Here is a 25,640-nt window from a genome sequence, read left to right as displayed (position 1 = left end):
ATGGGAAAATCAGATTGTAGGGCATCTGGATCCCCCCAAATATTTCTAAAATATTTTTTTTCTACTTGAGCAGAAACATAACAATTCTAGGCAATAGTGTTCAGAATAAGTGCTGAAAATTGTAGTCTAGCAACATACAAAACAGTACCAATTTCCTTCATGGTAGTGGATCTGCGTACTTGGGAGACCACCTCCTGCCAATTACCTCCTTGCGACCAATTAGATCGCATAGATTAGGCCTCCTCCGAGTTCCATCTGCCAGTCAGTGTCGACTGGCAACCACACGGAGGGGAGCCTTTTCAGTAGTAGCTCCGACCCTTTGGAACGATCTCCCCGTGGAGATTCGTACCCTCACCACCGTCCAGACCTTCCGCACAGCCCTTAAGACCTGGCTAGCCCGTCAGGCCTGGGGATAAAGATAATCTGTCCTCACCCGAATGATGAATGAATGTTGTGTACTATTTTACTCTTATGTATTGTTTTGTGTTTATTGTCTTGTACCCCCCTTCCCTATTTTATGTAAGCCGCCCTGAGTCCCCTCAGGGAAAAGGGCGGCCTATAAATATTAATAAAATCTAAATCTAAATCTAAATCTATCCCTGCTCAAAATAAAAAAACACTATTGTAAGAAGAGATTAGCATTAGGTGTGTGTGTGTTCCCCTCGCACATATGTGCTAGTCATTCTCGACTCTAGGGGGCACTGCTTATCTCAGTTTCAAAGCCAAAGAGCCACCGCTGTTCGAAGACGTCTCCATGGTCATGTGGCCATCATGACTAAATGCCGAATGCGCACGGAACACTTACCTTCCCACCAAAGGTGGTCCCTATTTTTCTACTTGCATTTTTTACATGTTTTCAAACTGCTAGGTTGGCAGAAGCTGGGAGAAGTAACGGGAGCTCACTCCGTTACGTGGCGCTAGAGATTCGAACTGTCAACCTTTCTGCTCAACAAGCTCACTATCTTAGCCACTGAGCCACCATGTCCCCCTTTTGTGGGTATGTAACTATGGGAAACTATGACATTCAGACAGAAGCATTTCTCTCTTTTCATATCATACCCTGGCTTTAACTCAGATTGCCGCCGCACCACAGAGTATCGGATAGCAATAGTACAAGCCTTCATCAGACAGGGAACAATTGAACCCCGAAGGATGGTCACCCGAATCACAACCATAGTCAAATAGTTGATTTTCTCAGATCCTTGTTTCTTATACTGACCATCTGGTAGAACCTGGAAGATGAGATTTAAAGACAAAGATATTGGGGAACAGAGCTGATAGGCATCAAGAAAAAAATAATTTTCAGAATTTATTCTTAAATCCTGCATATTTTGTGAGTATCAGAAAGAAAATGCAACATTGCCAGTGAAGATTGAGGCTGAGAAGCAAATATAGGCCAATTTTGCTTCTTCATCCTATATAAAAAGTATGGGTGAATGTAGTATATTTAATATGAACCCAAGTGTACGAGAGTAATACCCCTCCCCCAAATATTCAAGGAGATTCTCAACATTCTAAGTCATGGTTGCCCCAAAAGTCCTTTTTCAAAAGGCAACTGGACTTTGTTTTTTTCTTGAAGATATTTTGCTTCTCATCTAAGAAGCTTCTGGAGAAACAAAGTCTAGTTGCAAAAGCACACTCCCCCCCAAAGTAACACTGAAAAGGAAAAATCATAACAAAAGCTGAATGATTTGAGCATTCCTTTTTAAATGTATGTTTAAAAGGGAAATCAAAACTAGTTCTTCCATAAAATATTTCTGGTTAATAGGATGCTGTCTAGATTGAATGTGACATTGGTATATGTTTAGCTGATGATTGACTCCAGAAAGAATTGGAGAAAATAACAAAATGCAAAGACCTGTTTGTAGAAGTAGAATGACTGTGGCAACAGAAAACATAGTACCAATAATAATAGGCACCTTGGGTGGAAATCCCAAAAACCTCTGGAGCACTATTTGAATACTTTCATCATTGACAAAATCTCCATCTGTCAATTGCAAAAGGTAGCTTTGCTAGGAACCGCTTACTCCTGAAACAATGCCTTTAACACTATCAAACAACGACATGTCTTGCCCAGGTACTTGGGAAGGACGATAGGTGGATAAATATGCCAAATACAGTCCAAAAATCTGGCTGATTGTGCAAACAACAATACTAGTAGTAATAGTAGGTAGTGTATGCAGGGCACAACTTTTTGCATTTCAACCTTCTGTAGCCCCGGCTACTACAAATTCAGAGAGGAGAGGGAGAGGAGAGGGGAGGGGTGGGGAGAGGAGAGGAATATTTATTAACATTCTGAACCAGATATCAGAATTCTGTGATCTTTGGTACTCTGAAACTGATTGGAATACATGAGAATTATCTATCTACTGTATACCTGAGAGAATTTGGCCAGCATGTTTTCTCTTGGAACATGGACGTTCTTCAGGATGAGAAAGCCATTGTCAACATTATCAAAGCCCATTTTGGGACCTATATCCCCTAAAGTTATTCCTGAGGAATAAAACAAAAAAGCAATAAGTAACATGATTTCATAAAATGGAAATCTTCCATTGCACAACGAGGATACAAAGCTAATCTGTTAAAATAAATGCAAAAGGGGGCAAGTATTGGAAGGCTGTGTGGGGAAGACCTTAAAACCACCACTGGAAAAGTTGAACAAGAACTTAGGTGGTTTGGAGAAAAAGAGAGAGAGAGAAATAAGCTTTCTCATTTTTCTTTAGGTATGGAAATAATCTATATGAGAAGAAGAAAAAGTGTGGGTAGTCCTTAATGTATGACCAGTTGCTTAGCAACCATTTGAAGTTAGACCCCAAAAAGGGAACTAATGACCCAGATCCAAAGTTTGAATGGTTGCCCCTCCTCTAGTCACATGACCGCACTTTGGGTGCTCAGCAACATGGCCATATTCATGGCTATTTGCAGCATCCTGTAAGTCACATAGTCTCATTTTATGACAATTTTGCCCAAAATGGGCACTTTTAGGTTTTAGCCAAATTATGTCATAGTGAACAATAGGTTCCCTTAATGACTGCTGCAATAAAATCAGATTGGTCACATGACCAACTATGATTTACAATTGTAATGGGCAGGCTCCATAATAGTCGTAACTCAAGGACCACCTGTTTAAGCATATAATCTTGAACAATAGAAATGGTGTCGGGAAGCAAAAAGCTCAGAATGAGCGGAGGCTAGAAAAAGATGCTTTGAAGAACAAAAAGGGCTTTTTTAGATGCATTCAAAATAAGGGGAAACCATCATCAACATCATCATCAGGCAGAGCTATTTAATTCTTACATTTGTTTAGTCTTTTTCAACTAAAGGCAACTAAACCAAAGAACCCCCAAAAAGCAGAGTGTTGAGGCAAGATTAAATCTTTGAAATTGCTAGAAACATGGTAGGATGTACCTCTTTGCTTAAATCTCCAAGGTGGGATGAATTACACTTTAGGGCAGTGAGGGTGAACCTTTTGTGGCTCATGTGCCAAAAGTGGGGGGAGCGCAGGTCATGCGCAGGCGTGCTACACCCATAATGCTATGTGCATGACCCCAGTGCGCATGCACACACAACCAGCGCTTCCCCCCATTTTTGGTGTGCTTTTTTCACACACCAAAGGCTTCAGAGGCTTTATAGGAGCCTGGGGAGCCTTTAAGTGACTTCCAGTTTGCTCATAGGGTTGTTTTTTGCCCTCTAGAGCCTCCACGGAAGCCTCCGGAAGGCCCCTGAAGGCTCCGGAGGGCTAAAACTGGCCCTATGAGCAACCCAGAATTGATTTCCAGTTTGCTTGTAGGGTCATTTTTTTCCCCTCCAGAGTGTTCAGGGAAGCCTCCGGAGGGCTAAAACTGGCCCTATGAGCAAACCAGAAGTACGTTCCCAAACTTCCGGTTTGCCCATAGGACCGGTTGTTCATGCTCTGGAGGCTTCAGGGAAGCTCCTGAAGCCTCTAAAGGGTGAAAAATGGCCTCAAAACAGGGTAACTCCTCACGTGCCCGGACAAATGGGTCTGCGTGCCATAGGTTTGCCATCACAGCTTTAGGGTAATAAAGGAATTAATCAATGGTTTGGCTGAACCCATGAATAATCCAGGAGAAATGGTGAAGTGCAAGATGTCTGAAGGAGAGCCCATCTTGACTCTGTCTTCAGAAAAGGGAAAAACAAAGATCTAGGAAATTACAAACTAATCTTCCATTGGTATCTAGAAGATTCTCCAGAGATCAAAAAGAGAATATGGCATTCTTTGTTTAAGGGTGGCTTCTTCTTCTTCCTCCAGTGCCTGGCAGAATAGAAAGACTAGCTTATTCTTCTCAAGAGCTTCATTAAAACATCACCTTGACATGGAGAATGGTCCCTGAGACTGCGGATTTGTACGATGAATGGATGCATGCCATAACAACGTCCTTTCAGATAAAGTTGAGCAAAAACCACAGCATGACTTGCAGTCCGGCCCACTACAAGAAGATGGGAAGAAAAGAAATTATCATTTGGTTAAAAATAATGGTCCAGAATATCCGTATCTTACTATATGATCTCACTAACTATTCAATTTAATTGTTGAAGTCGTCATAAGGAAGACAAGACCCAAACACTTGAAACTGACTTGAAAAGTTCACTGCTTGGTCCTGACTGATTTTGGAATGTGTTCCACATTCCACAACAGTGATTGTACCAAGAAAGTTCTAGCCTTCACATTAAATAAAGGCTGGAAGGAAACAAAAGAATAAATGAATCTAGCAGTTCATTCCATTTAATTCCAATTCATCAGCATGCTTAGTACTTACGGTCTCCTGGCCACCATTTCATGGCAGAGAGGGTTGGTGTGTTTAGGATAAACTCCTGAGTGGCTACGTCAAATGTGGCCGTGGTCTCCAAGCCTCGAAGATTAGATCCTTTGCAACAAAAAGATAAAACAGACCATTTTCTGCATATCAGACAACTAGCAGCAGATTGAATATTTGCTAACTATTCCCAAAAGTGCATTTTCAAAGTCCAGTTGCCTTTTGAAAAAGCACTTTTGGGACAACATGACCTGGATGACTGAGAATCTCCATAGATGTTTGCTAGCAAGATTTAGCAATCCTAGCTGCTCTTTCCTCAAGAATGAAATTTGTGTAAAGTTTCTCTTGGTGTGAGCAAATTCCAACTTTGTAAAGATCTCAGTTAAAAGTAAGGTAATATTTTAGACATACTTAATATTTCCTAACATGATTTTGGGAGTAGAGCTGACTTTGGTATAAGAACTCATTGAATGATCATCTCATTTTGTCTGGACTTCTAGTTCAATTCTTAAAACACATGCATACATACACCAATAAATATGAGGTTTCTAAAACATCTATACAAAATCATAAAATCACTGTCTGGTTGGATTTGTCTAATAGCTTATTATGACTAATTTTTCCATTCCATCCTTCAGAGATCACAGCTTTGACCTAAAGATCAGCTTCAACCTTTGTGACAAAATTAGAATCATTCTGCACCTACTCAGGGGTGTCAAACTCAAGGCCTGGGGGGCCGGATTCGTCCCACGGGATGTTTAGATATGGCCCATAGGCCTGCCCTGGAAATAGCAAAGGACCGGCCTTCAGTGCCTCTGTCAGTGAAAATGAAGCTTGGGAAAGCCACACACGGTGCTCCCTAGCTCCATTTTCACTGGCAGAGGGTTGCAGGAGCCTGTCGCAGCCGAAAACGGAGCTTGAGAGCCCGTTTTTGGTGGTAGAGCGCTTGTGCCACCCCAGGCGACCCTCACACAAGTGACATTGAATTGGCCACACCCACCCTGGCCATGTCCCCCTGAGGTCAAACATAACCCTGATGCGGCCCTCAATGAAATCAAGGTTGACACCCCTGCTCTAGTTATAGGCTGGAAGGCTGGGTGCCTGTCCAGGTGGACTTATAAGTCCCCAAATCACTTAGGGACCAGACACAATAGATAACTGGAGAAAAGATTCTGCTTTCATTTTTGTTGACAGACAGTGCCTCATACTGCTCAGTGACTGTAAAGGACAACTGAACTGAAGGTCTTTGTACTAAAAGTTAACTAAGCAAAAGATCTTCTCTGGCAGTATCCAGAATGTAGAACTACTTTATATATACACTAGACTTGTATTGTTTTGGTTTGGTCAATTGCTAGGCCGCTTTACCTAAGCATTAGGTTATTCTCAAGTGCTTATGGCCAACTGGCTGGAAGATATGGAGGTTATGAGTATTTATTTCTTTAGCATTGGGTATTCTCAAGTGCTTATGGCCAACCGAGTGGAAGACATGGAGGTTATGAACATTTATTTCTTTAGGGTTAAGGTTACATTCTATTTGTATAACTATTTTTCTGTACAAAATTTGCATTGCAGTTGATTGTGAAGATTGATGATGATGATAATGGGATACTATTTGGCAATGGAAGTGGCCATACAACAATGGAGAAAATCATAAATGAAAACCCGTGAAAAATGTTCATGTTAAGGAGAACTTCTGCAAATCAAAAGTATAACCGCTAACAATAACCAACTAAAAATAGTCATATTAACAAGAGCTTCTCTTAAAAGAAACCCACATATCTTAAACCCAAAGTTGCTTTTTTGGGCGGCAACTGGACTTTCTTGTTTTTTCTTTTGAAGACATTTCGCTTCTCACCCAAGAAGCTTCTTCAGCTCTGAAAGGATAATGGGGAATGGAAGGATTTATATTCCTTGCAGACAGCTGGTCATTTGCATCCTTTTAGAGGGTCCTTGAAGCACTTGGAGGTTTATCTGTATCTCCAGGGTCACCTGAGCAGTGCTCCTGGTTCCTGTAGTCTGCATTTTTTTTCTCTGTAAATCCATTCCTACTCCCACACCATTCCAAGGGTATTCATCCCAAATTGTATAGCTAAACATCTGTAGAGATTCTCAGTCATCCAGGTCATGGTTGACCCAAAGGTAGACAATCTCTACAAACTTTCACATATCTTAAAGTTGCCACCATTGAGCAAACCTGATAAAATCATTTTTTGGCTGCTGCTCTCCTACTTTCCATTGCAGAATCACTAAGGGTTATGGTTACAGCCTCCTCCATAAAATTTCAGTAAACAACTTGGATATTAGAGCACTTGATTTGCATTTAGGTCAGCCTCTTAATCCAACCTCATTGTGTATGTGAAAACAAGAGAAAGCACTCAGATGAAGATGCCACAAAATGGAGCAATTTCTCCTCTCTCTTGCTGTTCAGTAAGACCCAATAAAAATCCTACTGAAAAAAAAATCTAGCTTCTTTCAGCCTTCCTGGGTGTTGGGTGAAGTGTGTGTGTGTGTTGCAAATTAGTTCATATCAAGTAATGGCACTTTATGAATCTTTGGCTTAGAGTCTATGAAATCAGAAATCTGGATCACGATGCCAGCCAAAGATACTTACCATGTCCCAATTCAGTCTGGGCGTAGGTCCCTAGGATGAAATTCTTTTTTGCTAAAGGAATCCATTTGTCAATCTGTTCATCGGTGCCTAAAGCCAAAATGCTCTTCATAAAGATTATATGTAGGCCAAATGCCAAATCGTCACTAAGAAACCTGCAAAAACACAGATGCCATTATGCCCTCTAACAATGATTCACAAATGTGTATTCAATATACTGGTACTTGATTATTCATGTAATAACTGCAGCTAGAATTGTATTTGCACAAAATTGGAAGATGGAAAAAATCCCTCCAGAGGGAGAGGTAATTAAGTAGAGTGTGCAGAAATGAATACATTAACATTGGCAATTAAGGGGAAGGAAGAATCGGAGTATTATAATATTTGGGGGAGTTTTTATCACTGAATAGAAAACAAATATAGACAAAAAGAGATAATAAAATTAAATAAACTGGGAAGGAAAGAAGATTTATAGGGTAGAAGCTGAATTGAAATGTAAATGAAATGTAAAGGTAAGCAGAGAGATAAAATTATTTTAAAAATGATAGTAAATGTTAAATATGTTGGCACAAAACTGTACTCAGATGACTCATTGTTTGCTTAATGATGTATGATTTGTTTAAATAATTTTTTTAAAAAAATGTGTATTCAATATACAATTCATTAGTAGTCAGTGAGAGGGCTAGATGTTTAAAATTTCAGTGGAGCAACCTTGTTTAGCCTCCATAAGTGAGATCTATTTCTAGATGTTGTTCTCCTTTCTAAAAATCATAACCCAAACCACTTGATAAATCTTGCTAACCCTTTTCGAAAGCCGCATCTGCCTCTTTTATTATCTCTGCATACAGCCTCCAAGAAAATACTCAGAGCAGAAAGCAAAAATAATTCCTAATTGCTTCCAGTAAATCAATTAGTTTTATAGTGAAACCCTAGGCATGTAAGCTCTACTGCTTTCTATAGGTCACGTGGCTTGTAACATGGGGTTACAATTGCCCTTCTCCAATTCTGTTAAGGAATACAATGTGTTTCTGAACCCACTGATTTAGAAAAAAATATACTACCAAATTAAAATTACTTAAAGCAGTAGTTCTGTTCTGGGCTATCTTCAATCCATCCCATTTTAGCCATCTTTTGTGAGAGGTAAACAGATTTTCGGATTGCACTTTCATATCTTTCATTCTGGTTCTGGAAATACTGGTTTTCTTGGCTAAACTCTGGATCAGCCTCAAGCACAGCCTCTGTTGAATATATAAGCATTCTTTTAACACATGGGAACACAGGGAAGAACATTACAACATCTTCAATTATCTCCTCAGATTTTGCTCCAAAGAATTCCCCGGAGCATTGCAAATGACTGTAGGAATTTCATGTTGTTTCTGCTTAGCTGTTACTTCCAAAACAGATGCCTCTAACAGATAAGGTTTGTATGTTGACCAGTAAGTACTTTTGAATGGAAAAAAAAAAGTCTAATATAATGGCGAAGAAATCACAAAATGATGTAACATACAATTTGGTCAGGTTTATTTAGAATGCCCCACTTAATGCCAAGAGTAAGCAGTGAAGAAGACATAAGCTACAGTTAAAAATTATGTTATAGTACCTTTGACTTTAATGAGATCCTGTTAGGTGTAATGGTTGAGGCATTAAGGCTAGAAAGTTGGAGATTTTTGAGTTCTAGTCCTGCCTGAGGCGGAAGCTAACAGGAAGACCTTGGGCCAGTCGTGTGTGTGTGTGTGTGTGTGTGTGTGTGTGTGTACACACACACACACATATATATATACATAACATACACACACACAATATGTGTGTGTGTGTGTGTGTGTGTTGTATTTGTGCTGATAAATAAATAAAGGGAGACTAGTGTAGATCTATTTCAAGCTATTTAGCTCTCATCAGCTAGCCATACCCTTACTGGGATTCGAACCTAGGCTGTATTACATATTAGGCAGATGTGTTAACCACTAAGCCACAAGGTTCTCCTCCTTTATCAGCTGAGCCAGGGAAATAGGTATGTATTTAGTGTCACAACCCCTGGTATGCCCAAATATGGGAGGAAGCCTACTGTTTCCTTTCTCTGTCTATCGGCTCGCCACAAGAGACCATCCAGACAGAAACCCAATATTTTTACTGTTGCCTTTGTTACATTTGTGTTGTATTTGTGCTGATAAATAAATAAAGGGAGACTAGTATAGATCTATTTCAAGCTATTTAGCTCTCATCAGCTAGCCATACCCTTACTGGGATTCGAACCTGGGCTGTATTACATATTAGGCAGATGTGTTAACCACTAAGCCACAAGATTCTCCTCCTTTATCAGCTAACTTCGCTGACAGTGGCTTAGTGGTTAACACATCTGCCTAATATGTAATACAGCCCAGGTTCGAATCCCAGTAAGGGTATGGCTAGCTGATGAGAGCTAAATAGCTTGAAATAGATCTATACTAGTCTCCCTTTATTTATTTATCAGCACAAATACAACACAAATGTAACAAAGGCAACAGTAAAAATATTGGGTTTCTGTCTGGATGGTCTCTTGTGACGAGCTGATAGACAAAGGAAACAGTAGGCTTCTTCCCATATTTGGGCATACCAGGGGTTGTGACACTAAATACGTACGTACGTATGTACGTACGTACATACATACATACATACATACATACACACATACACATACACACACACACACACATACACACAGGGGACTCCAATCTTGGCAATTCTAAGACTTGTGAACTTCAACTCCCAGAATTCTTCACAAGTCTTAAAGTTGCCAAGGCTGGAGCTCCAACTTCAACGTACACAATTCTCTAAAGATGAATATTTTTTGAATTTGAGTTATGTGCCAAAAATATTGACTTAATTTATTTTTAAAATAATAGTTACAGTGACTTAGGATTAGGATTTAGGATTTTATTGTCATTTATAGGCCGCCCTTTTCCCTGAGGGGACTCAGGGCGGCTTACAATTCGTGGGAAGGGAGTGCAAGACAGAACATGAAATAATATGTGAATAAAAATAAGAACAATAAAACACAACATTCATTCAGCATTCGGGTGGGGCGGATAAAAATCTTATCCCCAGGCCTGCCGGGATAGCCAGATCTTAAGGGCTGTGCGGAAGGTCTGGACGGTGGTGAGGGTGCGAATCTCTACGGGGAGATCGTTCCAAAGGGACTTACTGATGAATACGTTAAAAGTTATTACAATAACTGGCTCACTAAAGAATAAATTACCAGTGTTTCACAATGATATATGAGAGCCAAGCCAACTACTGTATTACAAAAGATTACACAAGTTTTCAGGCTTTTCTTCACATGACAACATAAATAAAAAGGCCCTTAATTAATTTAGATGTGACAATTAGGTGTCACATGAGCTATTCTTCAACCTTGGTCTAAGGACAAATTGCACACTGAAGGAATTTGTTACTATTAGAGTTCACATTCTATTTTGTATCATAGGGCAAAGAAATAACTATTACTACTAAGAATGCTGTGATATTACATATCTCCCTCTTGAAAATATGAATATAATATGTGTAATGATAATTTGTTGCAAAGCTCACAGGTTTAGTAAGGAATGCTGAATCAGAAGATTGACGTAACTAATTTAGGTCCGATTATTGTGTATACTCAGAATTTCAGAACAAGGTCTTTTCTGGCTTAGACTGAACTTCCAATCTTCTGAATGTATAATACATTTTCTAATGTGGAACACCATGTTTTTATTTTTAGCAACAGAAATTTTTCAGAACATAAAAATTCTTCCCTCAGAATTAAACAGGTTTTAAATAATAGAATACCTCCAGACCAAAACGGATTTTTACTCACAGACACATTAAAAATAATACGAGAGTCACCCTAGACATTAGAGTATTACGAGGCGCATCCAGAAAAAGAAATGGTACTGGTTTTCCTTGATGCACAAAAAGCATTTGACAACGTAATCTGGAAATTTATAATAAAACTATTAGGCGAGATGAAATTTGGAGAAAAATTTATAAAAATGATAGAAGGATTTTATAACAGTCAGACAGCCAATGTTCTGATGAATGGAGAACTAACAGAGAAGATCGAAATAAAAAAGGAGTCAGACAGGGATTCCCCCTCTCTCCTTTGCTGTTTATATTAACTTTGGAAATTTTATTAAATGAAATTCAGAAGGACCAGGGAATAAAAGGTTTAAGACTTAAAAATGAAGAATATAAGGCCCAAGCCTATGCTGATGACTTAGTATTTGTTCTAGAGATCCATTAGAATCCAGCCTGAAATTAATTCAAAAATTAGAAGAATATGGCGAAGTGGCAGGACTCTAGGAATAAAGACAAAACAAAAATGATAACCAAGAACTTGACAAAAAAGCAAGAAGAGGAACTGGAAGTAGCAACCAGAATGCAAATAATTAAGAAAGTGAAATACTTGGGGATCTGAGTGTCAGCAAAATGTTCTACAATTAAAGACGATAATTATAATAAATTAGTGACACAAATAAAGAAAGATTTAGAAAATTGGAAAAATATTCAGCTATCACTCATGGGACGTATAGCGACAATTAAAACGAATATTTTACCAAGAATCCTATTCCTGTTGTAAGCCGCACCTATTAATCCGGGTAAAACATTCTTTCAAGAATTAAACAAAATAACCGCTAGCTTCATTTGGCAGGGACGAAAAGCGAGGATTAAACTAAAGTCAATGCAAAACAGCAAGGAGAGGGGAGGTTTAGCATTACCAAATTGGGAATTATACACATCAGCAATAACAATAACATGGGTGAAGGATTGGATAGAGCTAAAGAATAAAATAATTTTGACCTTAGAAGGCCATGATTTGCAAGCAGGCTGGCTATGGGATGATAAAAATAAAACGCACAAATACTTTCAAAATCATTTAATTAGAAGAGCATTATTGCAAAATTGGCTCAAAATAAAAAAAATCCACTATGTGAAAATCCTGAATTGGCTCTCACTGCCAGAAAGGATGACCCATCCAAATTTTATACATATGAACAAAAAGCTAAGATACAGAGACTTACAGTAATTGACAGACAGGGAAATTTAAAAACAATTGAAGAATTGGCAGAACAGAACATGAAAGTTGACTGGCTAACTTACCTTCAAATCAAAACTAAATACAATAATGATACTGAATTAAATGACAGAACCACACGAATTGGATAAAATTATTCGAAGCTCAGAAAGATGATAGGGAGAATATATAAATTTCTCCTGAAGTATAAAATGGAAGAGGAAATTGTGAAAGAACAAAAGATAAAATGGGCCCAGAACTTTGGCTATAATATTGAATTAGAAAATGGGAAAAATTTTGGGGAACAAACTTAAAAATGACACTATCAGTTTTGCATACAAGGAAAACCAGTACAAAATGTTTTACAGATGGCACCTGGCACCAACAAGGTTAGGTAAAATCTTAACAAATACCTCCCCCAAATGTTCGAAATGCGAATCAATACATGGAACATATTACCATTTATGGTGGACCTGTGAGGAGGTTAATTTTTTTTGGAAAATGATCAAAAATTGGCTGGAGGCAATAACAGGGGTTAAAATAGAATGGAAACCTGAAGTTTTTTTATTAGGAATAATGTCTGCGAAATACAAAAAAGAAATCCATTATTTAATACTACATATAATTACGGCAGCAAGGATCGCCTTTGCCCAGATATGGAAAAACAAATTAACCCCAAATGAAGATGAAATAATAAGAAAGGTTATGGATTGTGCTGAAATGGAGAAACTAACTAAAGAAATCAAGGGAAAAGAAGAATCAGAATTCTACCAGATATGGGATAAATGGTATAGGTGGATGGAGGAAAGAAACAGGAGTCAATGAAGGAATACAACAACACTCAAAACAATAGTTATGAGTAAAATAAGAGGGTTAAGAATGGTGAAATCCAAATGAAATACAATAGAAGGGGAAATAATGTGAGGCGAGCGGTATCGATGATAATTGCTATTAGAAAGAACAGGAAGCTCCTGTTCGTATTGTATTGTGTAAATGTGGTGTACATCTAAGTTTTGTGTGTGTGTGTATTTTACATGTTTGTAAATAAATAAAAAATAAAAAAAAGATTCTTCCCTCAACTCTCAACCCAGATATGGTTTCTTTCTGAATCCTAGATGTATGCTTTTTTGTGTGTGTTTTTCTCCTTGATCAAGGGACATATTTTTTCCTGTTTTAAAACTGATAATTTCATGAACTAAATTCCAAAGACTACACAGAATGTAGTCGGCCTGGTTTTAATGTTTGCTGCTTCTTTTGGCTTCTGTAGCTTAAAATCAAAGAGATGATTCCAGTCTTAAAGCAAACATTCAAATAAACAAACAAACATATGCAATATTGCAATGGTGGAAGATGTCCATAGGATAGAGAAAAAGAAAGACATTGTATATAAAGAGACACAGAGATGTAGGAGTCAAATAAAAATAAATAAATAGAAATTAAATTTGTCACGAGTTCTTTTATCTACTAACCAACTTCCCTCCGGAGCTTGGTGTTGTTTGCTCCGCTGTCCAGTATATTAGTAAGATGTTCAATGGGGAAAGAGATATTTTTCCGTTCAATGTCGAGATCAGGGTTCACATTTTGTCCCGGAGAATTTGGAGAAAATATATTTGCTTTCTTTGCTTCCATTTTGAATACTTTAGCACCTGTGAAAAGCATCCAAAATTAGTTATCTTAGATTCTGAGATCTCATAAAAATATGTAATTGACCAACGACTTGAGTATAGAAAGGAGGCTTTCTTAGAAATGGGTCTAGGAGAGTGTCAAAACAATTTTATCTCTACTTTCCTGCTGGGTGTAACCAATTTCAAATACAGTGGGATTTATTCTAAACAATCATTCTCAAGATTGTGCTATCATTGCAAGAGTCTATTTGACTTGATATAATCTACTTAACTCTCGGGAATGAGCTTGTTTATTGTGATTACCAATAGCATTGTTATGTTCTGTTGGCAATGTGGAGCTACAGTTGCCAAATTTTTATATGCTGTAAATAAATAATTTTTAAATTATCAAGATTTCAGTGACCTCACCCCTTAGAATTGCTTTCTAACCTTACAGAAAACTTCAGATAGCTCAAGGATACAGTAACTTGCCACCAAGTTTATACTATGCAGATATGAAGCTGTTGAAAGAGGTGATAATTTTTATGCAACAGAGCTATACACTTTTGTAGCTCTACCCGTACAAACCCTTTGGTGAGAAGCTTGTGAAGCAATTGAATCATTTCTTCAAATCTACTACTTGAAGATTTCACAAGCCACAACTCTTGAAGGCTTGGAGCCGCCATTTTAGGGCTGTCTCCATGATTTCTGATAAAACCTCTGAAAGCAGGGAAGGCAGTTGCTCTCAGATAAAGCTGCTGAAGAAATTCTTTGTATGCTTTAGATGATGTGGTGAGGACCTGAAATGATTCTCAGTATGCTGTGTTTTTCATCGTATAATTAAGTACACAATGTCCTCACTTGTCTTTGGTTAACAGTGACAGTTGACTAAGTCAACTAGTTGTAAAGCATGTAAAGCATGAAGTCATTGATTATGCCAACTTATGGCAAATGTTCTGGCACTTTAGGTTGTTAAATATGACATTTGCCATTTGCAACCTCCTGCTGGCTTCCCCATTGATCATTTATGACCTCCTGCCGATTTCCTTGCCAGGGAAGGTTGCCAATGTTGATCACATGACCACAGGGACATGTCAATGGCCACAACTCCCAGGACTGGTCATAGATGTTCTCTGCCATCATAAATTCAAACAGTCACTGAATGAATAGTTATTAACCAAGGGCTACTTTATTGCATAAGATCCTGAGTTCCTTTATCTCCTTTGAAAGTGTGTGTGGGTGAATTTATTACTGTAATAAATTCCACCATTATCTCTTCATGCTAGTCAAGAGTATTCACTACTAAGTCCCTAGACAGGTGAAACAGGTTTCAAGGTAAGAGACCTTCACACGTGTTTCAGACCTTCATATGTTTCATAATCTGTAGACCAGTTCAAATGTGTTTTTGGCTTCTATGTATGTCCAGCTATAAAAATGTTCTATTTGGCTTGGCACTCTATGTGAATTACATACTGGTATTTCTTTGATATAATTACATACTGGTATTTCTTTTAGGAAGTTTCTTAAAATACATATTCACATCCCACAATACTATCTGATAACCTATATAATTTTAGAAAAACATTTCAGTTCATGCTTTCTGTAACATCCAAGTGGAAAATATTATTTCCTATAAAAGTCTATTAGAAAGACAGTATTATGAAGGATAGCCACTGAAAAATCTGTCATCTTTAAATGGTTGGGTTTTTTTGTCAGCCATCTCATACCACCTGACAACTAACAAGTATTGCACTGCACAAGTTAACCTTTGCACTGTGCTATGCGTGACAAATTAATAGAGCACTACAAGAAAGACAAATGTTCACGGTAAAAGAAGAAAAATAAAGCCTTTTGTATATCACCTCCTGCTCTAACATATGCCAGTGAAACATGGACGCAAACCTCACAATCTATACAAAAGCTACATATGGTGCAAAGAATCATGGAAAGATAAATGCTCGGCATCACAAGACAAGACAAAAAGACTAAGATTAGAGAAGAAACAAAAATATATGATGTTATCAAGTGAGTAAAAGAACTGAAAGAGAAATAGGTTGGTCACATGGCGAGGAACTGATGGCAGGTGGACCAAGGCAGGCATAGAATGGATCCCACTTGATAAAACCATCCACAAAAGAGACATAAAACAAGATGGATTGACGACATCAGCAAATATTGTGGGCCCAATTGGCAAAAGAAAGCTCAGGACTATATAGGCTGGAAACATGTGAAAGAGGCCTTCATCCAGCAGTGGATAGACAATGGCTAAAATGATAGCACCTACTTTACATCCCAAGACATACTTTATTTTTATTTTCATCATTACATGACTTCAGCAACAAGATCGCAACTAAAGCTATTTTTTTAAATTGCAAAGTCTCTATTAAAATGATAATTCATCTAACTACAACTGATAATTTAACTGTGTATCATTTATCCAATCTATCCTTCACAGGAACCTTTGAATCCTTCCTTCTAACAGCCTTCTGTAAAATTGCAAATTAGGAAAAATGGAAGGAACTAATGAATGGAGATGTTAATCTAGATGGTTCAATTTCTAGCCTAAGGCTAGTACCCTGACAGAATGATCAAAGTTCTACCAATGTTTAATGCACAGGTCTCCAAACTTGGCAACTTTAATATATGTGGACTTCAACTCCCAAAATTCCCCAGCAGGACATGACTGGCTGAGGAATTCTGGGACTTGAAGTCCACAAGTCTAAAAATTCCCAAGTTTGGAGACCTTGGTTTAATGTATGTCTCCCATGCAACACACACAAAGAAGAAGCAAAGCTACTATAACCACCATTTTGCCCTTTAAAGCTACATTCAACTCTGATCATTACACAAGACTATCAAGGCAATTTGCCAGTTACATTTGTAGTTCAAACATCTGCATAGTTAGGGAGGAGAAAGTACAACTTATTCCAATGTAATAACCTCAAAAGAGAGGAATGTGTAAGTCAAGGAGTGTGAAACTTATCTCAAACACCTTAGATGACACAGAATTGAATGGGGCTTACTTACAGGAATGAAGCTTAAGCCCAGGAGAGAAAAAACCTTTGCAAGGCCATCTTTCAACTTAGTAGAAAAGATAGGGTGGCGGGAATAAATTTATTACACTAAAACAAAATCGAAGAGTCAAAAAGAAATGAAATGAAGATTGCAGGCAACCACCTATGGGAGGTTCAGTTATGAAGTTGCTACCTCTACCACAAATTCATGGGAAGCTTTAGCTGCCTAATTCGAATGAAAACTTACAGGAGTTTTCTCTGAATGCATTCCATCAAGTTAATTGGCCTTATGTCTCAGCAGGCAAAACATTGCGTTGCCTCAGCACAGACTTCTTATTCGGGAGTTAAATCTCCAAAGATACAAACTATCAGGGAAGTGTGCCTCGACTCGCAACCCTAGTAGCATTCCCGCCCCCCGCCCCGCTTTGAAGCCGGAATGGCTTCGTTGCAGCTTTACGCACGACAAAGTGTTGTCAACCTTGTGTCGGTCAAACTCCGTCCAACGAGCTGACAGCTCTGCAGAAGCAGATCCGTTTGCATCTCTTCGAGAAAACTCAATTCAACCTCATCCTAATCTTAGAAACCTAGGCAGCCCACCCAGAAACCTCAAAAAAAGAGTCAACTTGGACAGTCGGTATGCTTCGCAGAAACTTTCAAGAAACTTTCAAGAAGAAAATAAATCTTTTGCGTTCCTTTCGATCAGCGAACGGCGACAGACGCGTCCCGTTTGCCTTGGCTTGAATGCTCACCTCGGGCGCGAACCTACCTTGCAGGCTTTCCAAAAGGAATCCCAGCACGCTGCGGTTATCGAACTCCTACACTAGAGTAACCCTTCAGACTTCCTTCTCTTCTCTATGATTCCCTGCTTTCTCCTTCTTTCTCTCTGGCGGAGTCGCTACTGCTTCCTTCTGGAGGGAAGGCAAGTTACAGCAACTGGTAGGGAAATCCAATTGGCTGCTTTGGGGAGGGGAGGAAAGAGAGCAGTTTTTTTTTAAAGGCAGGAGAGCGAGAGAGGGAGAGAAGGGAGGGAAGGGAGGAAGGAAGAACTGGTTTAGCAGATAGTACCACATGGGAACCTTACATAGAAAGGGTTAAAATGAAAAGTTACAGAGTCATTATAGAGGCAAAAATTAGTAGTCTGGTAATATCTTTTCAGACTAGTGTATCTTATATAAAAGGTGTAGGCTTTTAAATAAAAATCTAAAGGACTGGACTTGTTTGAAAAAAACGCAGCAGCACTTTTTCATGGGGCTGATGATGAAAATAGGCCAACAATGTCCAATGAGGGATATGGCACAAGAAGAAGAAGGCTTTTAAAGGCGGAAGGAAGGAAGGAAGGAAGGAAGGAAGGAAGGAGAAAGAAAGAAAGAAAGAAAGAAAGAAAGAAAGAAGGTGTTGAAAGAAAAGTCCTTCTGGGTTTGGCTCCAAGTGGGGAAAAAGACACTGGAGACATGGAGGCTGCTTGGAAAGATGGTTTTAATGGTGGACAGAACCACATGGCTTGAGTCCTGAACAGAAAAGGTGATCACATGCTTCAATGTTGGTGGAGAAAAAGAGAAGGGAGGATTGAGATGCTGAGTCCCTGGTTTTATCCCCTCTCTGGCCTTTGATCTTGAGCTTGTGTTCTGATTGGTTGTCAGACTCCTATGGGGCATTGCAGGGGCAACTCTCTAGGCTGCGTTTTGAATCCAGGTTTGGTTGAGTTCTCAGATGCCATGTGGTGAGTTGGGTAAAGTGCCAATATTATCATGCCTTAATCCCATCCCCCTGGAGCTGAAGGGGAGAACTCTTTATTATGTAAAGGAATGGCTTAGCCTTCTTAATAGTCCATTGACAAAGTGGGTGGGGGCAGGAAGCTGCAGGGAGCTATTCTCTCTTTAATAAAACATGTTTCTTCCTTTTTACATCCAGGGAAATGTAATATTCTGCCATTTCAATATTTCCTAATGTTGGAAGGAAAAGGTTTCCGGTCCGTTCCCAGCTGGGAGTCAACACCGATGCTAAAAGAAAGTTTCGTGAAGACAGCTGCCTGGAAGTTATGAGTTTTATTGAAGAAAGAAAGAACGGGAAGGATGAGACACAGCTCCGTCATTCCCGGGTCTGCAACTCCCTATATACAGTTTGGTTTCCCCTTTTATACAGTTTTTCTTACTTCAGGCTATTGTGTAAATTTTGATTTTATAAAGTTATTTTATTCCAGATGATTGCTCTGATCTTGATTCTCTTGTCTTCAGATTTTGTTCGCCCGACGTCTTGTCCTTGGGCTAATCCTATCATAAGACATGAGGAGGGTGTTCTCCTGTTTGGAAGCTTATACAAAGGTGTCTGCTCTATGTAAAGAGTCATGATGTTTCTGTCATCTTGGAATTGGATTTTGTGTTTTTATTATTCTGACTGGTCATTGCTAGATTTGGGGTTTTCCCCAATTTCCTAATCCTATTATCTCATGTTTCTTTTGTGACTGAGTGTAACCTTTTCCTGGCTATGTGTGTGGCTTTATCTGGCTATGGGTCCTGGCTGCGTGTTTATTAATTTTTCTGTACATGCCTTCTGGGTTATTTCTGCTACCTTACTACACTAAGATATTTCATTTTTCTGGGAGAAGCTGGGTGATAACTTTTCACAGGCTGAGGGAGGGGCTTGCAGGGTTTTTAATAATCTGTTCGGCCCCACCTACCTGTTTCCTGTTCCTGTGTAAGAAATGTATTCTGATTGGTTGTCAGATTCCATTGGGGCCATGCAGGGTCAACTCTCTAAGCCAGCGATGGCTAACCTTTTTGCCATTGCGTGCCAAAAGCTGGGTGGAGCACAGGGGGGTCATGTGCTGGCGTGGCACACCCATAATGCTATAATGCACGACCCCCTCACACGCATGTGTGTGTGGCCCCCCCTCCCATTTTTGCGAATGGACACATTTTTCGCCCTCCCCAGGTTCCAGAGGCTTACTAGGAGTGGGTTACCTGGATGTGATCCAATGTGCTGTAGTCACAATGTAGCCTCCACTGAATTACCATAGTATATTAGGAAGTAAAAAATAAATCTTGGAACAAGGTATTCTTGCATGGCACATAAGAGTCAAATTCCTTTAGAGGGAGTCTTCCTGCTTTCAAGGAGAACCCTAAAGCATTATTTTGCTAGCATATGAAATTAAAGATACTTTGCAATATTTTTCAGTCCATTAAGTCTCCTTTCTCTGCTTTTATTGCATGTAGACCCACTTCTTCCAACATGTTGCCCACTGTGTCATTTTCCAGATCTGCTGGTATAGTTTGGTTAAAACCTTTCCTTCCATTGCTTTAGAGGTGGGTTTCTACTGGTTCGCACCGGTTTGGGTAATTTGGTGTGGATCACAGAATCGGCAGTGATCCAGGCTGGCCACACCCTGGACTTGTTCCCTGGTCTCCACTGCTGTTATGTTTTTTATTAGCTTTTCATGGTCTTCGTGCATGGGCAGAACAATTTACAGTGAACTGCACATGCAACACATATCTGACTCGCACATAAGTGAAGCACGCATGCAGTGGTACCAACGCCATTAGGAACCCACCCCTGCATTGCTTGCTATGTTTCTCTTGCTCAACTTTAGTGTACACTTCCAGTGTGCTTCACTCCTCTCTCCTAGGAACAACCCCTGCCATGAAGAAACAGCACAGCAGGATAGGGTGTAGATGTTCTGCAGATACCTATTGGCCTATCTGAAGGACATGTAACGAGAAGGTGTGCTGGGTGGAGAAATCATTTGATTTTAAATAAGCCTTCTGTTGGTTAATAACACTGCAGGGCTTTGAAACCTGAGTTACACATCTCACTAAATCATCATGTGGCTGATTAACACATCATGTATAACCTAGTTGCAGAAGTAATGTATTTTGAAGATTCTCAAATAATTGATCCATTAACTAATTAAATATATTAAGTTCATTTAAATTCTGGATCAACTGGGACTCGGGAGGCAGAGAATAAATGGGGGGCGGGGCCAGTCAGAGGTGGTATTTACCAGTTTTCCAAACCACTCAAAATTTCCGCTACTGGTTCTCCAGAACTGGTCAGAACCTGCTGAATACCACCTCTGCAATTCATGTTCTCTGCTGACTTTGCGGTCCTCTGAGCACGATAAAAATTGTAGATCTTAAAAGTCACACTAGTAGGAAACTTTAAATGCACCCCAAAAGCAATATAGCTGTACATTCAGATTGTAATGTGTTGCAATTGCCTGATCGGAACCTAGAAGGAAAAAAACTTACATAAAGTTAGAGGTATTGGAGATGTTCAGCCTAGAAAAGTCTGCAGAAAAACACAGTAGCTGAATGGCTGTTGGGAGGAACGTAGGGTGGAGTTTTCAGAAGTGTCCAATTGTATGACTTTTCTTGGCACCATTGCAGTGGTGGGTTCTGGATCCCGTTCCACCAGGTACGGTTGGAACGGGCCCGGCGGCGTCCACATGGATCTGTGCAGCGCACATCTGCACAGCGTGCGCATGCATCTTAGCATTTCTGTGAGCCTCCGCGATGCTCCAGCTGCTCAGTGGAGCATCATGCAGGTTCTGTACATGCCATGCCCGTGCACGGAAGTGCCGAAGACTTAAAAGACAGGTAAGGAGCTCGGGCAGGCGGGTGGGCCCTCCGTAACACCGTACCAGAACGGGGCATACCGCCTGCAACCCACCACTGCACCATTGTTAAGTGAATCATTGCATTTGTTACATTAGTTGCATGGTGGTTAAGTGAATCTGGCTTCCCCATTGACTTTGCTTGTCAGAAGGTTGCAAAAGTTGATCATGTGACTCCAGAACGTGTCAACTGTCATAAATATGAACAATTTGTCAAGCATTTTGATCATGTGACCACGGGGAGGCTGCAATGATCATAAGTGTAAAAAAAACGGTCATAAGTCACTTTTTTTCAGTGCTGTTGTAACTTTGAATGGTCACTAAATGAACAGCTGTAAGTCAAAGTCTACCTGTAATGGATTTATGCTAGAGGGAAATTGATTTTACTTGGACATCTGGAAAAACAGCAGGCAGGAACTATTGGAGGTGCGTATTTAGAGATTGGCTCCTGGACTTGCAGTGAACAGTGGGACTTTAGGAGGCAAGTTGGAGCAATAAAGAGGAATTAAGCTTTCATTCCAGCTGTGTTGCTTCTATGCCCAGCCCTGGGTCATCACACATCTTAAGTTCACTGAGATTTAGAAACATTTCCCTGAAGAAATGCAAAGTTCATGTTACTTCCTTCCCCCAAACATTTCCAAAATGCTAAACTACGCACACAGCAGGAATGTTGATGCATCTGTATCCTATTTCTAAGCACTCCTACTTACATACTGAATTCATTAAGACAGGATCTAATAGCCCAATATGCATGTCATCTAGCTAGCCAATTCAATGTGATTGCTTCCAGTTATTTAAAGAGCATTCTGCTTTTGTTTTTTTTTTACACTGGAAATGGTTTTGGATGCTTGACTCTCTACATTGCGCTATGCTACAAGTCAAAGGCTACATATGGCTCAGCGTGATTCATAGATCTTTGCAAAAATCCAAAGGATCATGAGACAGTAGCAGAGAAATATAGAAAACACACCAGCTTTCATTGTCTTTTAAACTCCTTATTTTTAGTAGTCCAGATACGATAGGCCTAGTAAGTTAGAAATGTATCCATTGTGTTTGCAGAGTATTTGCTGAGTGAATAACCTGGCTAATTGTGACTTATTCAAAAAGAAATATGTATAAGAAAATCATGCATGAACCCATCCACTCAATGTAAAGGCTATTTTATATACGCAGAGAATAGCTTCAGGTCAGGTAGGAGAGGCAAATCTACAGCCAGCAAACCTCAGAGCACACTTAACAATTAAATCAACAGTTAAGCAACCACTGAGTTTCAAGGCCATGAGGCACTAGACCTGAAATGCCCTAGAATAGGAGGAGAAAAACACAGCAACGTTCTGACACAGTGCTGTGTGTTCTTTTCTGCAGCTTCATCGCAGAATCTAATCAAGATCCTTGCCTAACTCTGCCACATCGTTCCTGTGAGGTTTTAGCTGACTTCAAGCCTGGTAGCTCTGCAACTTGAAAATCCAGGAATTTCTTCTTCTTGTTATGTTCTGCTTGGTTTTTTTCTCTCTGGAGCTCATCTTCCTATAATCCCATTTAATAAGTGGTGCTCCAATCTTTATATCCTACCACAATCAGCTTCTCAGATTTCTTGCCATGATGTTGTGGTCCCAACACATCTCCATCAAAAGTGGGATTCATTTACCTTCCCTACCGGTTCACAAACGTGAGTGTGCTCATTTGCGCATGCACACCACCTTCTGTGCATGTGCAGTGCTCAAGCATTACGTCAGGGTGGATGGGCGGAGCCTCCTGCAGCCGCCGCTACAGGTTCACCCGAACCGGAGAGAAACCGTTAAATACCACCTCTGATCTCCTTGTGTCTCAAAAGCAACACGTAAGGCACGAGAAAACAAACTTCTTCCTCTTGATATTTCTGAAGGTGTAACTTTTTAAAAATGAAATCACAAATCCTTCTACTTTATTCATTTTAAACAGTAAAATTAAGTTTATTTGGTTGTTGCCTGCTTTAATTCACAGAATATAGACTCCACAAAATATACAACTGCTCTTTATTAATAAGCTCCCCCCCAAAAAAAAATTGTGGTTACAATCAAGTCATATATGAATTCTAGATGATACATATAGATAATATGTGTTACTTATTATTTTGGCTGGTCCTTCCCTGGTGGTCTTCTGCATCTCAGAGGGTCCACCCTACCAGAAAAGCTGACCATAATCTGTAATATAAATTGTGAAACTAAGAAAAAAAACCTATTGTGGCTTTTGGTTATCTTTGATTCAAGACTAAATGAATAATAAACGAATAACAAAGGCTTTTAAGAAGTTTTTAGAAGAAGTCTCTTGTTTTTGGTTTAAAAAACACAGCTATCCTTCTGAAACCAAAAACGAGTGGTCCTCCTTTGGATAGACATGTGACCTATTCTTGACTCCACCTCCAGAAAACAGAAATGAAGAGGGGTTGGCAACTCACCTTTTTTGCCTTCCTCTTATCATATATTTTAAAATCCATCTAAAACAGTCTGTATTATAGTAAATATCTGTATAGTATGCATGTTCAGGATTTTAAAAACAGGGAAGGGCACCTGGGAGGAATAGACTTCATGTAGCTAAAGTCTATAAATAATCTTCAATTTTATTATATATATATATCTTTTTAAAAAGGATCTTACTTTAATATGTTGTTTGTGTAAAATTCAGATGACCCTGCATCTGCTATTGTTCTTTGACTTTCTCCCTAGAATTCTTTGCTGTTTCCCTTGCAAATCCCTTTTTTGTGTGGATTTGTCACTTGCTTTTGTGAGACATACACATAGATGTATGCTTTTTGTGTCGCTCTCATAGTTTTTTTTTTTTACACATTCAGAGGACTATACCTTCTCCTGCTTTCTCTGCAGCTCTTAAGGATCCTTTCCAGAAAGTATCTTATTACTGCTTCTCATTCTGGATCCCAGAACTAAATGCTGAAAGACTGGTTGACAATCCCACTATTTGGAAATAACTCAGAATCTATTTGTCATAGTAAACTTGACTATATAACTATCATGGGTGTTAATTTGTGACAAGAATCTTAAACATCATTTCATATCTGCTGAAATCCCAATAACAAAGAAACACACATATTTTTACTGGTTATTGTTGATGGGATACAGCACCTAAGATGCCAGCCTAAGGTTGGTATGCTCTAAATCTTAGCTAGTACTTTCCTTATTGATTGCAACTTCTCTTTTTACCCCGCTTTTTAGTTTCCCAACTTGCTCCTTCAAGCATTAATTTAGCTAAACTGAAGATTTCAACACCAGCAACAGAACTGCTCTGCTGTATAAACATCTGAATCCCAAATGTTTAGTAATTTCTCTTCAGACAACATCCCCCATTGCACACGTGCGCCTGTCCTGCTGAATCTCAAAGGATTAGCCAAGGGTTAGTGATGGGAAAGGGCACCGTATTATCTCAGTACTTGAAAGGAAGGTGAGGTCTCTATTACCTTCCCTGTCTTTTTCTCATCTGAGGACCCTTGTGAACGAAAAGCCACCTTGTTTGGGTGTTCTTCTTTTCCCAGATGTGAAAATGCCCCATTTTTTAAAAAAAAAAAATTGGAGCAAGCATTAATGTACAGTAAGTAGCCCCCGAGACAAAACTTTGAATGTCCACTGTTTACCAAAATGTCAGCATGTAGGTATTCAAAGCAGAAGGTCTTAATCTATTTTGGTCTTAGCTGATGCTTTACTCTGCCCCAGGTAGCGTAGATGTTCTCCTCAGATTTTCTTTGACTTTAATAAATTCTGGTGCATTCTCTTCTTGCTTCACATCTTCCCTTTCCAGCTGATTAAAAAAAACCAGGCAGAAGAAATAATTAGATGAATTTTTTGGTAATTTTTTAATAATCCCTGCAACATTTATGAGTTATAGAAATGGGAGACCAGCCAAACTTTTAAGGGAAGTTAATAGGCTATGTGATGTGTCACTCGGTGATGCTTAGACAACTGGCCTTAAGTGTCACCTTCTGCATCCAGTCACCAAAACAAACATTTGTTTTT

At 39.3% G+C, this 25,640-nt stretch overlaps 2 protein-coding genes and 1 long non-coding RNA gene across 4 annotated transcripts in view; 1 reads left to right on the top strand and 2 right to left on the bottom strand.

Annotated features, from left to right (window-relative positions):
* Nucleotides 1-17,961, bottom strand: part of ACOX2 (acyl-CoA oxidase 2) — a 32,464-nt gene extending 14,503 nt beyond the window's left edge. The window contains exons 1-8 of the mRNA XM_032209556.1: nucleotides 17,794-17,961; nucleotides 13,879-14,055; nucleotides 8,459-8,621; nucleotides 7,387-7,538; nucleotides 4,779-4,886; nucleotides 4,329-4,448; nucleotides 2,378-2,493; nucleotides 1,060-1,232 (exon numbers count right to left, since the gene is read on the bottom strand). Of these exons, the coding sequence (XP_032065447.1) occupies nucleotides 1,060-1,232; nucleotides 2,378-2,493; nucleotides 4,329-4,448; nucleotides 4,779-4,886; nucleotides 7,387-7,538; nucleotides 8,459-8,621; nucleotides 13,879-14,038 (992 nt within the window). The 5' untranslated portion in view covers nucleotides 14,039-14,055; nucleotides 17,794-17,961. The remainder of the gene's footprint in view (nucleotides 1-1,059; nucleotides 1,233-2,377; nucleotides 2,494-4,328; nucleotides 4,449-4,778; nucleotides 4,887-7,386; nucleotides 7,539-8,458; nucleotides 8,622-13,878; nucleotides 14,056-17,793) is intronic.
* Nucleotides 17,962-18,506: 545 nt separating this feature from the next.
* LOC116504922 lies at nucleotides 18,507-19,226 on the top strand. Its single transcript, XR_004254869.1, has 2 exons — nucleotides 18,507-18,548; nucleotides 18,939-19,226. It is a non-coding gene; the product is annotated as an uncharacterized LOC116504922 (long non-coding RNA).
* A 4,532-nt stretch (nucleotides 19,227-23,758) lies between these two features.
* Nucleotides 23,759-25,640, bottom strand: part of FAM107A (family with sequence similarity 107 member A) — a 40,118-nt gene continuing 38,236 nt past the window's right edge. For both annotated transcript variants that reach the window (XM_032208527.1, XM_032208528.1), the window contains one exon: nucleotides 23,759-25,425. In XM_032208527.1, coding sequence (XP_032064418.1) covers nucleotides 25,327-25,425 — 99 coding nt within the window. In that variant the 3' untranslated portion in view covers nucleotides 23,759-25,326. The remainder of the gene's footprint in view (nucleotides 25,426-25,640) is intronic.

The sequence above is a fragment of the Thamnophis elegans genome, chromosome 2 (genome assembly GCF_009769535.1).
Source record: "Thamnophis elegans isolate rThaEle1 chromosome 2, rThaEle1.pri, whole genome shotgun sequence".
NCBI lineage: Eukaryota > Metazoa > Chordata > Lepidosauria > Squamata > Colubridae > Thamnophis > Thamnophis elegans.
Note: the sequence above shows the minus strand (reverse complement) of the source record. Positions and strands in the feature narration are given on the sequence as shown.